The sequence below is a fragment of the Scyliorhinus canicula genome, chromosome 2, assembly GCF_902713615.1.
Source record: "Scyliorhinus canicula chromosome 2, sScyCan1.1, whole genome shotgun sequence".
Lineage (NCBI taxonomy): Eukaryota > Metazoa > Chordata > Chondrichthyes > Carcharhiniformes > Scyliorhinidae > Scyliorhinus > Scyliorhinus canicula.
The window spans coordinates 32510347-32526136 of record NC_052147.1 but is presented as its reverse complement, the minus strand read 5'-3'; the positions used below and the strand labels follow the sequence as shown (position 1 = coordinate 32526136).

Below are 15790 nucleotides of genomic sequence, written 5' to 3'. Positions count from 1 at the left end.
TGGCGAGGATGGGTTGAGGGTGGTAGGGTCCAGGGTCAAGCCAGGCTGGGGACTCGCGATATTTGGGTTGGGGTGGAGCCGGGAGTGCAGGAGGCAAAGAGGCCGGTGTTTTGGCCTTTGCGTCCCTAGTAGCCCGGCGGAGGATCCTGTTGCAATGGAAAGAACCTCCAAGCGTGGAGGACCTGGATCAATGACATGGCGGGATTCATTAAGCTTGAGAAGGTCAAATTCGCCCTGAGGGGGTCGGTACAAGGGTTCTTTAGGGCGGTGGCAGCCTTTCCGGCTCAACGATAGGGAACTAGGTCAGCAGCAGTGGCAACCGGGGGGGTTTCCAGGGGGGTATTGTTTATGTAAATTTAATTTATTTTTAATTTATTTTGTTGTTCATCAGGGGTGGGGGGGCTCGTTATATGCGTTTGTTACGGTGTCCGGGGGGTGTTTATTATTGTTATTATTATTTGTTATACATTTTTCAAAAATTCCAATAAAAATTTATTTAAAAAAAAAATGCTTATTTAGAAATTTCTGGGGAGGGGATTGGAATTGATTGACATGGAAAAAATATCCTGTTAATTGTTGTCCAAGCTCGGATGCAGAGCACTGTGTAGGATGGGAAAGGGGATGGAGCAATTCAGTCGTGTTTGGTTTAGTGCATTTTGATACTACTTTCATGTATTGAGTTGTATTTATCTTATCCAGCTTGCATCTGGATTTTCTTTTCTTTTTTCTGCATCCTTCTTCATTGTCTCTGAATCTGCTACCATCCTCAGTAAAATTCTTTTATAGGCAGCCAAGTGTATGGACTGCAGGAAATCACAACGTTGCATGTGTGTTTGAACTTCCCCACAGCTCTATCACATATAAGCGTTCCCAAGTATTGTGGATCCAGAGTCCCAAGCTAGCAGAACATTTCTGCAGGACTAGAACCTGACGAATATATAACATATGCAAGATGAATGGATATTGTTGAAATTATTCTTCAAATTTAAACATTGTGGCTTTCAACTACATATCTAAGATGATGAATGAAAGAGAGAATTTGCACTTGTATTGCACCTTTAATGAGGTGGTGAAATACTTCAGTCCAAACAATCCGTGAAGCCACTCTTGTGCATTAGGAAAATTGATAGTCAAGCAAGTCCCATAGAGATGTGATAATGACCAGATGATTGGTTTTAATAGCAATGGGTTAATATTCAAACTTTCACTGGTCAGCTTGGAAAGCTGAGTTTCAAGTTGTGTCCTCGTAATTGTAAAAGCGATTTGAATTATGCAAATTCACCAGCCTGCAATCAAGATTTGGTATGTTCAGGTTTGTAAACTTAGTTGTTATGGGGATGAATAAGCCTTTCCAAATTAAAATAAAGCTGGTGAACCTGTAACTTTTTCTTTTATTCAGAAATGCAGCAGTTTAATGAGGTCCCTCTCTACAATGATGTCATGTTACCCTCCTCAACTAACCAGAAGACAGTAGACATGGCGCTGTCATCCTTGCCTCCCTCTGACTCGAAAAAGCCACTGTGCAGTAGCACAGACCCAGCCTTGATTTAGAATCCATCATAAGCTTGAAACAAACCAAGAGTCACTGGAATTTTCATTTCCCATTCCACAAATGAATGAGCAGTCAAGCAGCTCTTCCTGTCCCTGCAGCAGTCCGAATTCACCACAAGTAAGTTTCTTATCAAATGCTTGTAAAGAAGTAATTAAATAATAACTGATGTACTTATTTACTACTTGATGAATTGTGTATCAGTTGTAAACGTGTATAGCCCTTAATGTGAGCCGTATTTTCACGTGTGCAATGAAACGCATGCTCAGTGCTGTTATTAACTTGGCCACTATGAAGTGCTTGATGGCAGCATTAGAGTAGCAGCAGAAAGCCCCCAAAAAGGTTTCTCTTCCTGAACAGAAGATATCAAAGTTGAGGCTCTATACTCTAATTCCTGATTTTATTTGTTTTGTTTTACTGAAACAATTGGAGTGCATCATACTATTTATTTTCACAGCCAAGCAGCCCTTCAGATTACTGCTTTAATGTGGATACAGACATTTCCAATGAGTTCAAACTGGATATAATGGAAAAACTCTTCGCAATTGACCCGGAGGCCAAACACCCATTCTCTGTTCAGGTATGACATGGTAGCTCCACAGAGAAGTTTTATATATTAATAATAAAAAGCGGGCAGCATGGTGGCGTAGTGGTTAGCACTGCTGCCTCACGGCGCCGAGGTCCTAGGTTCGATCCCGGCTCTGGGCCATTGTCCATGTGGTTGTTTGCACATTCTCCCCATGTTTGCGTGGGTTTCGCCCCCACAACCCAAAGATGTGTAGGGTAGGTGGATTGGCCACGCTAAATTGCCCCTTAATTGGAAAAAAATAAATAAAAAGCAATTTGACTTTCCAGTTAACACTTTATTAGAAACTAAACTGCAAAGTCAAAAAGAAAGACCCTGCATGCCACGTAGGCTCTGCTATTCGTAGCGCAGTAATCTGAAGAGCTACTCGGCTGTGAAAATAAATAGAGCTGTGCATTGGGGCTAGGATGAGTGGGGGAGAAATAGGAGTTATAGAAAGGAAACCCAAAGTACATGTTTCCTTCCCAACCTGGAGTTTTAACTGCATGATGTTTAAATTTTGTTCCCAAGCTTTGGCTCAAGATCCCAATACAAAAAAGATAGTGAGGTATAGTAAGATTGTGGCATCAGTTTGGTGAGGGTGTGGGGAAATACATTGTTGGATGGTAAGGGGACACTTTCTCAATAGCTTGACCTGAAGGAAACATCGCGAGGTTTTGCTGCAGCTTTATAAAACCCTGGTTAGACCACACTTGGAATGTTGTGTCCAGTTCTGGTCGCCTCATTATAGGAAGGATGTGGATGTTTTGGAGAGGGTGCAGAGGAGATTTACCAGGATGTTGCCTGGACTGGAGAGCATGTCCTATGAAGGTTGAAGGAGCTAGAGCCTTTCTCAAGGGCTCAAGAGAGAAGGAGGAAGAGAGGTGACTTGATAGAGGTGTACAAGGTGATGAGAGGCTTGGATAGAGTGGACAGCCAGAGACTTTTCCCCAGGGCGGAAATAGCTGTCACAAGGGGACTTAATTTTAAGGTGATTGGAGGAAGGTATAGGGGAGTTGTCAGAGGTAGGTCCTTTACGCGGAGAGTGGTGGGTGCGTGGAATGCACTGCCAGCAGAGGTGGTGGAGTCAGTCATTAGGGACATTTAAGCGACTGTTGGACAGGCACATGGACAGCAATAAATTGAAGGGGTGTAGGGTAGGTTGATCTTAGATTAGGATATATGGTTGGCACAACATTGTGTGCTGAAGGGCCTGTACTATGTGGTACTGTTTTATGTTCTATAAAGTCTACTTACCTCTAATAATTTTATATTACAATTGGAACGAGAACATGGGGCTGGTTTAGCTCACAAGGCTAAATCGCTGGCTTATAAAGCAGACCAAGCAGGCCAGCAGCACGGTTCGATTCCCGTACCAGCCTCCCCGGACAGGCGCCGGAATGTGGCGACTAGGGGCTTTTCACAGTAACTTCATGAAGCCTACTCGTGACAATAAGCGATTTTCATTTCATTTCATTTTCATTTTAGCTGAAGGAATTCTGTATAAAGCTTCATGTTCTGACTGCTTGATCATGTATGATTCATTTCACTAGGACATTAATGACTTGGATTTGGAGATGTTGGCTCCTTACATCCCGATGGATGATGACTTTCAGCTGCGATCATTGGACCAACTTTCACCACTTACTGATTCTCAAACTACCACCTCTGGCAATACAGCGAGCCTGAACAACATGGTTGATGTCGTCTCAGACACTGAAACATGTGTTCATAACACTCCAAACAAAAACACGCCGGCATTAAAGAAAACAGTCACAAATATTGAGCCTCCAGCTGCAACAGAATCATTGTCTTCCCTGCACAGAAATCAAATAAGTAGTTCTCCAGCCAATATTACTCCAGGCTCACCACAAAATGAGAAAAACAGCACAACAGCTTCACCTGCCCGAATTGGAGGAAAAGGATTGCTGATACAGCAAACCAATGCTTCAGATCCACAAAGTCCCATGTCTCCAGTGAAGTCATTGCTCACTTACAATAAAAGGTAATGGTACTAGTTTTAGGTCTGTCTGAAATATTGACATAGTTACTGTGGTGTTGGTCACTCCTCAAGCAGCCCAGCATCTACCAGTTATGAATGTGCATGCGGCATCATGGATGATTGTAACAATAGGACCCCATTATGATCGTTTATGGCTCTATTCTATCTCCGAAACTGGACTGAGAAATAATTGAGAGGTGCAGATAGATATGAATCATATAATTCATCTTGTAGATAGCAAGAAAACATCTAGAAAAGACTGAGCAAATTGCACTTCATTTGATCCCATTTCTGTGTTCAAAAATGGTGGGGGAAATTAATAAACAATGTCCCTTTTATGGTTTGACTTCTTTTAGACATCGAACTAAATGTTTATCCTCTTGTATTTTGGTTTCAACTCTGGGGCAAGGAATCTCCATCACAGTTCTTTTTTTTAATTTAAATTTAGAGTACCCAATTATGTTTTTTGTTTCCAATTATTGGACAATTTAGCGTGTCCAATCCACCTACCCTGCACATCTTTGGGTTGTAACCCATGCAGAGACGGGGAGAATGTACAGACGCCACACAGACAGACACCCGGGCCGGAATTGAACCTGGGTCCTCAGCACCGTGAGGCAACAATGCTAATCACTGCGCCACCATGCCACCACCCCACACAGTCCTTTGTTTAAAATGTGACTGCCCCACTCCCCTCCAAACCTAATTTTTTGTGTTCTCCTTTTGAGTGTAGTTTTTATATACATTACTAGCATTTTTCTCTCTCCCTATATCTGTTTATTATTTTTTATACATTCTAACATGTACATTTTTTTTTCTTGGTCAAGTTTAAAATATATTAGTCTCCCAGTCTCCTCCACCTGAATTCAATTTGAGCCTTTTGTTGCACTGAGGACCAGTCGCCCTGGTGCTCCACAGCGTTTTCACCACCTGATGCTGGCTTCAGTCCAGATTTAATAGGATGTATATTTTCTGTGAGGGCGTTATGAGTAAGGGTGCGCAATCTCAATTTAGTTTTCAATGGGACTGGGCTCTCAAATAGAACTACTTGGATGGAGAACAGGGAGGTGGCTGCTTTGGTAATAAGACACGGCATTTGTGCTGTGCTTTGAGTTTACCTGGCTGTACTAGATGCTAGCACTGTCTAGTCAAAGAAAATGTAGCATTCTCCAGTACACCATTTCAGGAAAAAGTATGAGTGTTGGAGAGTTTTGTATTAATGCAATTGCACTTAACTGGGTTTTGGTTGCTTGAAGATCTGCAACAGGAGACTCTCCGGATGAAGAGCTGAGCCCCAAGTTGCTGCTTTTGCACAACTCACCGAGAAAACGCAAGCTGGAAAATGCAGCCTCTCTGTTCCAGGCAGTTGGAATTGTAGGTGTTTGTTTTATGTCTTGCCTAAACATTGTATCTAAAGTTTGATGTGTCTCAGCACAGTATGTTTAGCAAGTAGCTCTTGGGATATAATAAATAATACTAATTGAGGAAATGCAGTATGATTCCATAACCACACTTCTGAATGTGGTCAGTACAGTGGTTTTGAATTGATACCACCAGGCATGTAGAAATATTTGCTGTGGAATGGAGAGTACAGTTCAGTAATTGCTAGCTGCAGTCCTGAAAGTACAACTTTAAATGAAATGGTTTAGATTTTCCCATTACACTCAATATAAAAGCTGTAGTTGGGCTCTGTTGAACCTCCTGCATCATCAGAAAGAAACATTCAACCCTGTGGGTTGAAGTATTGCTAAACTACTACACACGTGAACAAAATAAATTTTTAAAGAGAAATATGCTAACGCATTCTGCTTGGCTCCTGAGCAATAGAAGTATCTGCTTAGGCAGTTACAATTCCTAATAAACTTTTGAAGAGCTGTGAAGCACAAGACAACTTAACCAAATTAATACATTGTATTTAATGTTTCACAGACTTCAATTGAATGACAGCAACTACTGTGTATGGTAACACGAATAAATACGTTGTACGTGATATAACACTTGTCTAATATTGGGTGACGTGCCAAAATAAAAAAAATAAGCAACTAGTTAGGATTGTATGTGTTTTTTCTCTTTCCCCTTGTTCACACCAAAACTGTTCTTTTACCAGCTACATTCCTCAGACTGTCATCCATTCCATTCCACCCCACACCCCCAAGAGTTTTCGCTTTCAGGATTTTAATAGAACTCTGTTCCCAGCACTGATGTTAGGTAGGGTATGAAATATGATTAAGCAGCAAGTTCTCCTGTTACATATTTATTGAGCCTGAGTGAAATCAAGATCAGGCTTGTTTAACGACCACCACTGAAGACACTTTCTTGCAGTAATTTCGTTTTTAAAAATTAAGGATTGTTTCTTTATTTTTGTTCATGTAAAATGCCAAATTGATACAATCATGTGTTTTACTAAAGGGTCTTAGCCACCTGAAAAGATGTTAATGTTTAAGCTGCTTCTCCATCAGAAATGAGCATTTTGCTGATCAGATTGCAGTGAAAATATGATACACGTTTGATATTTCTCCCCCCCCCCCCCCCCCCCCCCCCCCCCTTTTGAACAGGGGTTATTGTTCCAAAGTGACAGCGACCCTCCAGTGAGTACATCATCAACTTGGAAACGTGCAAAAGGATTTGATGCCAACAGCGGTGAACAGAGGACACTCGTGTTGTTACCTACAGGCAAGTTCAGGTTTGAAAGACCTTTTCTCTTTATCCCCTCTCTTTTCCTCCTCCCCATCCTTCCTGAATAAGACTCCAAAAGTTGCCGACTGTCTGACTGCTTTCTAAATACAATTTCAAGTTCCCAGTAGTTGTGTGGCTTTGCCCATGGTGGTCGGTAGTTTGATGTTCAGTCTTCGAAGCTTGCATTACTGAAATTTAAAACCATTATTTGTGACTCTTCCTTCTCGTTCCCAAATCTAATGTAAAATTCAATCTATTATGATGCCAGCTCTATGCTCAAGAACTGTATCTTTTCCACCGATGCTCCTTCTAAAGATTGGTAGGATATGTTGCAGTGATCATCAATAGATTGGGTAAACCAGTTTCTAATCTTTTTCTTTAAAAAAAAAAGCTGTGTACCCAGCTTCCTTTAATGTGGAGACGGACCTACAAATAAAATGAGGGAATTACCTAAAAAAAAATGACTGGAATAAGCTTCTAAGTGCAACATGGTCAGTTCTATTGCAGGGTTGAATTAAGAGATCTTGTGTGAGCCAACAAAATTAAATTGCTGGACCTGACCACTTAATTTTGTTTCAAACAGTGTGATGCTTAAATGTCAGGATCATTTACGAAATGTTGATTTTCATAATTTTAAAATACTGGAAAAACTCTTGTAAGCTGAATAAAGCATTTTGTGTTCTGAAAATTTGTGTAAATAGCTGATTTAAAATTACATTAAAAAATATTTTTGATTCAATATTACTTATCTCTGGTTCTCACGGTTGAATTTTTTTAAAATTTTAGATATAGTGACAAGGCTTCTCACTCACTCAGCAGAGGACAGTAGCTTGCCAACACTCACCAGTTACGACTGTGAAGTGAATGCACCTATCCAAGGCAACAGGACCTTGCTTCAGGGGGAAGACGTTCTCAGAGCATTGGATCAAGTCAACTAAGTTCACAGTACTGAACAAAGTAACGGACAATGGTGAAGCCCCATCACCCAAAGCAGTCTATTTATATTTTCTAAATCTGATTGTTATAGAAGCCTGGCTACAGTACTACAGTTTTCTGTTAGCAGTGCTCCTCCACTGACCCCATCCATGACCTGCTCTTTATTTGCAGTGTTGGTCTAGGTCTGTAACTCACAATTTAAAATATCTGATTTACACTTGATGCTTTTAGGCACATGGACAAGCCTAGGATGGTATTTGGAGGATCAATTGTATGACAGTGATGCACTGTGTATGTAAATGATTTTAGTGGTCTATTTTAAAGAGCATTGATAACATTTTACATGTGTCTAATTCTTGAATTTATAATGGTTTTCAATCTAAGCTGTTGAGCAAATCTTAATAAAGGGAATACAGCACCTTTTTCTAGTTAGTCAGGCTGTGACCATTCTTTAACTAGATAGGAAAGATTGTCAATGATGTCTATATGATTCACTTATTTCAGGATTCTTGCCTGACAAGCATTGTTGCTTTGCCAGCTGTTAATTATAGCCACAATTGCACAAAATATATTTTCTTAAGAAGTACCAGCAGTCCTTTATGCAATATGTTTTGCAGTTATAAATCTAGTTTTTAAGAGAACAAAAGCTACAACTGATTTTTTTAGTTATTTAGTAAAAAATCATGTTAAGCATGGAATGCACACACAAATAATCACTTCAATTTCTGTTTTTTTTAAATCGAGAACAGCTTGTGTTGGTCACCTGTGTGGAATTGACTTCCTGTCATGTAGCTGATTGTTGGAAGCAGTGAATATTGGAAGCTTGAATACGGACAATATCTTTATTGTGCAGTTTTAACATTTTATTGATAGTCACTTGTTTGCCAGCGCAGGAAAAATCCTACTGTAGTTGTGCAAGTTCATACTATAATATCATAGCAATACTTTTAAGTATAAATGTTGCTGCTTATTTTGCATTGTGTAGGTAGTGATATCCGGTGTAAATGTAACTGAAACAGCATTGTATTAGAAAAGCTCCTAATTTGTTTGGTAACCCAGTCTCTGTCTTGAAACTTGAAACTGAAGCCCATTGTCACCTACCTGATATCTTAATTGGGATTTATATGCTGTTTTTCTTTCCTGCCTTCCCCCACTTGCCATTCCTAGCCCCAACCCAGTTCTTGAATGAAACAGTCTAATGGTCTCACTCTTTTTATTTGCTTGTGCAATTGTACCGTATGTTCAGTCATCTTTTACGGTTTGTGATTGGATCTAACACTAACTGTATTGTTTTAATTACATTAAATAAACATTATGTGGACCAGGTTCACTCATTAGATTGTCATCTTTATTCCAATATTATATAGCTTTTTTTTAAATTGCCTTTGAGGAGAATTTGGTGGAGAAATCTTCTGGATACAGAATTTCTTGCGTTAAAATTGGCAAATATAAATACGTTCAACACAGACAGGTGGTGCTTAACTGCGCTGTCGTTTTTTTGCATTGTATCCAAGATTTTAAGCCACCCAAATGCTTACTGACTGTACAGTTACACAACCCATCATTTTCTTTGGCGAGAGAAACATTAATTTTATTTCCTCACAGATGTTGCCAAAGCTGCTGAGTGTTTTCAGCATTGTTGAATTTTGCTTTTGATTCCATTATCTTATTTGCTCTTTCTGCATGCTGTTTAGAAAAAAAAATTGCTATGCCTTGCAATATATCAAATTGACAGGAATGAATGTTGCTGTCCTTGAATCAAGTGACAAGTGATTGTTTATCAGAGTCAATCAGGGAAGCCTGACCACACTTTGTGCAGTGGGCTTCTGCCAGTTGTTTGAATGTGAATATCAGACTAATGTGATGATTATTAACGGTAGGATATTGAGGTGTTCAGAGTTATTGTATTATTACTTGGAGGGAATCAGCGTGTTGGCAGTATTACTATTAGTAATTGGCGCAGGTTCAGTGACATGCTATTAATTACTGGCGGAATGATGTTCCTCCCACAAGTCCCCCTATCACCTTTCTGATTCCTCCATCTCTATATTTCCCCCTTCATTTGCCCTGTCTTTACCAACACATTGTGGATCTTTGGTTATAGACCCATATATGGCACAAACAGAACCATTTTGCACATCGAGTCTGTGCCAGCTGTTATGATCCTGAAGGAGACCAGTAACTTTTAAAAGGAAATTCAAAATCCCAGTTGTTAGCAAAAACACCACAAGATGTTATGTTTTAAACAAAAACTACAAGAATTAAAAGCAAGTACTATTAATGATTTTCTCCGAGGTATGAGATTTCTTGCGGTGCTTCCACCATCATCCAGCAAAGTTACCTTGCAACACCCCTCAAGGACCTTGTGATTCTGGACACCCCAGCCTGAGCATGGACCTTACTGCACTATTGCTTGTGGCTCCAATGCAAAAATGCCCTGTCATCTGATGGCTCTTTTCTCTGGTCTTTGGGCAAATTCTCTCGGATTCTCGAAGCTGATCCCAGGCTTCAACTAACTGCTGTGAAAAATCTCTCCCAAACTCAACAAAAACTATCGCTGCAATCCATCCTCATGACAACGTGGAATGTCCCAAAGTAACTTTATCTTTCAAAATATCCCTTTAATTCTGGGACCCACAAAATGTCTCTCTCATGGAAACTACTGCTTTCTGGGTCCATTACTGAGCTAAGAGAAGACCACCTACTGTTTGTTTACCCATTTCCAACTATGACTTTATTAAATAAATACAGGCTACCTTTTGAATTGCAAATTCCTACAGTCTGTTTACCAGCCTCCCCAAACCAGGTATTTCCATTATCTAAAAGAAAAATACTGCAGATACAGAAGTCTGAAATAAAAACAAAATGCTGAATAAACTCAGCCGGTCTGGCAGCATCTGTTGGGCAAGAAACAGTTCACATTTAGAGTCCATGTGTCCCTTCTACAGAACTGAAGGGAGGTAGAAATATAATGAAATATGTAACGAAAGGGAAAATGCTGGAAAACCTCAGCAAGTCTGGCAGCATCTGTAGGGAGAGAAAAGAGCTAACGTTTCGAGTCCGATGACTCTTTGTCAAAACTAACAGACAGAGAGTGGGAAATATTTATACTGTGGAGTAATGAAATATGTAGTTGGAGGAGGTGGGCCAGAATAGGACAGAGATAGGCTGAAGCAAAGCAGAGGTTGACTTGAGATGTCATGGACTAAAAGACTAAGGGAGTGTTAATGGTACCGTTAAGGACTGAAGAGTGGTAATAGTGGCAAAGGTAAGATAGCAGAGTATGTTAATCAGAGAACAGCAACTTCCATTATCTTACATTTAAAGACTTCAATGCCACAAAAGTTAAATCCCAATTTTGTAACCAGTCCAAATATATCCAGTAACCTTTTGAAAGTATGCATCTTCTCGTCAGGGAATGCACTTCGGATCGCAACTATTCCCCTCCCCTCCTAATTTTTGTCAGTTATCTTGATGTGTATCCTCTGGTTACTGACCCCCCTCCCCAAACCAGAGAAAGATGCTTTTCCTCATCTGTTTTATTGAAACCCCTCACAATTTTGCACATTTATCAGAACTCCCCATAACCTTCTCTACTCTTAAGGACAACAATTCCAGCTTTTCTTACAACCATGTAACTAAAGTCTTCCACCCTGGAATTATTCTAATACATCATCACTACGTCTTTGTGGTACTCAGAACATTTATACCTCAGCTAGCATTATTATCAATGATATCAATGACCTATTAAGGCTAACCATGACTTCAGTCGTCTTGGCATACTTCTAACAACATTTGTGAACTTTCTGTGAACACCCAGCTCTCACTATTTGTGCACCCCCTTTAAAATTACATGTCATTTATATTACCTGTCCCTATTCTTCCAGATTTATCACTTTACACTTTCCGGCACTAAATTTCACCTGCCATTTGAATGTCCATTTCACCAATCTGCTACTATCCTTAGTTTATTACATTTCCAAGCTATGCCACATGAAAGCTTCAAAATGATGTGCACAGTACCTGAATCCAAGTCATTATCAGAGCAGTAATCCAACTACTGATCCGTGGGGACCCTCTTTAAATTTCTCTCCAATCTGATAAACAACTGATCGCCACCACTGTCTTGCTTTTGATCAACCCTCTTCTTTCATTATCAAACTCACATCTGTCAGAACGAGTCCATATCCTTTCAATGAATTCAATTAATTTTGACCCAGATTATTGTCTCTGAAGTCCTCCCACCACTAACATTAAGCTTTACTGGTCTGCATCTACCTACTTGTATAATAGCTGCCAGAGGAAAACATGTGCAAAGGTCATCAATTGTAAGGGATCCCTCACAATTTTGAAATAAAATGCAATGGTCAGAATGTAACAGTGAAACCTCCAGGAATGCCTCCAACTTTGCCAACAAATGCTGGGAATACATAACTATTCACCTGATTAGTGAGAAATAATTTGTGTTGCATCAAGCAGCGAAACTTTCTTTTGAATATTAATGGCCACAGTAAATGAATTGGCCTCAAGTCTATCTTGGGCCAATGCATCAAACTGCCTGGGTTCATCTACGTTTTATGTACAAGACAACCCGTCTACAATCTTGGAAGTAGTAGTCCTGGATAGTTCTCAGATTTATAAGTTTAAAAATGTTAAACCTGTTAAACTTCCCCACTGTGGTAAGGATTTCTGAGATAAAATTCAAGCGGTTTCATTCAGCAAAATCAATACATTAAAGCACAAACATTAAAATTTATTTTCTAGCATGTTTGAAATAATTTGGATGAAAGTCAAAATCTTGACCGTTAATTATCCAGGAGTTAAAATGGCCTAAGTCTTCACACCAGGGCAAGTCCTCATCTCAATTTAATTAACCCATGTACTTCAGCCACCTTGATAATATAGGAAACAAAGTATAAATTATGCAAGGACAAATGAGACACCTTCTCAGACGTCTAGCTGCCTAAAATCACAGGTAAGTGAGAATTAACATGGAAATGGGACTTCCAGCTATGAATTAAGAGGCTCAAGATGGTTGTGAATCCTGTTTCTGCTTGGATTAAGGAAATCAAAAAGAAAGTGAAAGAATAGAATAAGTATACGAACAAGAAATATATAAAAGATATATTGAGGGCCAGGCAATCTGATAAAGTCCCGGGGCCGAATGGGTATCCGGTGGAGTTTTACAAAAAGTTCTCCGAGATAGTGGGGCCGGTGCTGGTTAGGGTTTTTAATGAGGCAAGAGACAGAGGGGTTTTACCCCGACGATGTCACAGGCCACCATCTCCCTGATATTGAAATGGGACAAAGACCCAGAGGCATGTGGGTCCTATAGTCCGATCTCTACTCAATGTAGATGCTAAAATACTGGCCAAGCTCTTGGCTAGGATTGAGGACTGTGACAGATGTCATTCTGGAAGATCAAACCGGGTTCATCAAGTGCAGGCAGCTGGTGGCCAACCTAAGAAGGCTGCTGAATGTGATCATGATACCCTCCGAGAGTAGTGGAGGTAGAGTTAGTTGTGGCAATGGATGCCGAGAAGGGTTTCGACCGGGTCGAGTGGGATGATTTGGGTTCGGGGAGGGCTTTATCAACTGGGTCAGACTGTTGTACCAGGCTCCAGAGGCGAGTGTGGGGACAAATAGGACGACATCTGACTATTTCAGAATGTACAGTGGGACAAGGCGGGTGTACCCTCTCCCCACTGCTGTTTGCGTTAGCAATAGAGCCGCTGGCAATTGCCCTGAGAGCTTCTAGGGGCTGGTACGGGGGGGGGGGGGGGGGGGGGGGGGGTGGAACACAGAGTTTCATTTTATGCTGACGATCTGCTCTTATACATCACGGATCCAGTGGCTGGGATGGATGAAATCATGGGGATACTGAAAGAATTTGGCCGGTTCTCGGGGTACAAACTGAACATGGCAAAGAGTGAGTTCTTTGTAGTCCAGGCAAGGGGCCAGGAGGGTAGGTTGAGGGGGCTGCCATTCGGGCTAGTAGGGGACAGCTTTAGATACTTAGGAATACAGGTGGCGTGGGACTGGGGCTGTCTGCACAAATTGAACTTATCTCGGTTGGTGGAGCAAATGAGGGCTGAGTTCCGGGGGTGGGATGCACTCCCACTGACACTAGCGGGGAGGGTGCAGACGGTTAAAATTACAATCCTAAGAGATTCCTGTTCGTCTTCCAGTGTGTCTCCATTTTCATTCCGCGGTCTTTTTTCAAGAAGGTCAATAAAATGATTATGGGATTCGTGTGGGCGGAGACGTTCCCGTGGGGGCGGAGATTGATGCTTGAGAGGAACCGAGGGGAAGGGGGGGCTGGCGCTGCCAAACTTTAGTAACTACTACTGGGTGGCCAACATAGCTATGATAAGGTCTTCCGATGACTGCGGGCGGGAGGCAGCCGCACAACGGAGGGCTCCCGTTCAGGAACGGCATTTTCGGGGCTTTAAGCCCGGTCCCAGGGTCCACAGAGGAGGCACAGCAGAAGATGATGTCCAAGATCAGTAAGAAAATGGCCATTAAAAAAACAGCTGGGTGTGGAGAGGTCACCTAGGGAAAAGGAGGCTGGAGCACCAGGGGAGGCCGCATTGCTTAAGGCTGAAGAAATAACCATGGTGATGGCTGCAGAATTCGAAAGGCAGTTTACAAAGCACTTGGAGGCGATGAGGGAGGTTTTGAGTGTGCTGGTGGAGGAGGCGATTTCCCCAGAGACGACGGCAGTGGCAGAGGTGCGGGCGCAATGGGAGGCGCTGAAGGAAGTGGAGGAGACGTTGTTGCAGCACGGTGATCAACTTGCCTCGATGGGGAAGGAGATGCGGAAAGTGATGGGAGGTTAACAAGGATTGCGAGGAAAAATGGAAGACCTGGAAAACAGATCCAGGTGACTGAATTTGAGGACTGTGAGGCTGCCCGAAGGAGTTGAAGGGCCGAGGCCGACTGAATATTTTGCCGCTATGCTGGCGAAACGATTGGGGGAGGGGGAGGATCCCTCCCGACATGAACTGGATCCAGGCTCAACGGTCATGGAGGCCTGTACCAAAGGCGAGTGAGCCGCCAAGGGTAGTGACTTGGTAGGTACAGTGTGAAGGAGAAGGTCCTGTGCTGGGCCACGCAGAAGCGGGTGGTGCTGGAACTGGTATACATGTATACCAGGACTTTATGGTGGAGGAGGGCACTGTACATTAGCAAGGTGCAGTGCGGCATTGTATACCCAGCGAAGCTGAGGGTGACTTATAAGCTCAAGGACTTTTATTTTGGAACGGCGGAGTTTGCAAAGGCAGAAGGACTGGCAGAATTGAGAAATGACCATGTGCCGATATAACCTCAGGACTGTATTTTCTTTTTTTTGTTTCACTGCGTGTGGGTGTATGGGCTAAAGGAGCCAATGTTGCATATATTTGGACAAGGGAAGTGATGGGACTTGCACTCGAAGTGAGGGCTCTTTGGGGTGTAGGTGCATATGTGGGGTGTGTGGGTTAAAAGGGGATTTCTGGGCTTTCCTAGGGCTGGGCAAGGGGAAAAGGGACCCAGGCGGGGGCCTCCGCGCTGGTCGGTTTAAACCGGCCAGTGAACGGGAGTGAGGTGGGGGGAGGGGCTGCGGCCATCGGAGCCTGGCAGAACAGGGTCCGAGTGGTCTAGCCAGGGTGGAAAGTTGGAGGGGAAGGAACAGAGGTTGGGAGGAGGAGTTTTACAAGAGGCAGTGGGCGGGAGGAGTTGGGGGGGGGGGGGGGGGTTACAACTCTTGGGTATCACATACGGCACTCTTTCAGAGGTTGGACGGCGTTAAGTTGGAGGGGGGGGGGGGGGGGGGTGTGGACTCTGGTGACCATGGATAGTCCCGGACTCTGTTTTCTTTTTCTCCTTTGTTTTTTGTTTCCACCGTGGGAGGGTTTATTTTATTGGATCCATAGATTGACAGGTGGGCCGTTGTTTGGGGTGGTGGGAGGATGGGATCGTTGTTATTGTTAAGGGGATTGATTTTGTATTTGTTACCGTTTACTGTTTGTGGGTGGGGTGGGAATTTTGGAGGAAAATATGAAATTGGAGAATAAAAACATTT

The 15790-nt window shown here is 42.2% G+C and overlaps 1 protein-coding gene and 1 long non-coding RNA gene across 2 annotated transcripts in view; one reads left to right on the top strand and one right to left on the bottom strand.

The window, feature by feature from the left end:
• The window catches only part of hif1aa (hypoxia inducible factor 1 subunit alpha a), a 65612-nt gene extending 56554 nt beyond the window's left edge, over window positions 1-9058 (top strand). The window contains 7 exon segments of the mRNA XM_038775483.1: window positions 1400-1544; window positions 1546-1669; window positions 2007-2129; window positions 3668-4119; window positions 5373-5490; window positions 6672-6789; window positions 7579-9058. Coding sequence (XP_038631411.1) covers window positions 1400-1544; window positions 1546-1669; window positions 2007-2129; window positions 3668-4119; window positions 5373-5490; window positions 6672-6789; window positions 7579-7730 — 1232 coding nt within the window. The 3' untranslated portion in view covers window positions 7731-9058.
• Window positions 1-15790, bottom strand: part of LOC119952021 — an 80189-nt gene that overhangs the window by 38298 nt on the left and 26101 nt on the right. The window lies entirely within an intron of this gene.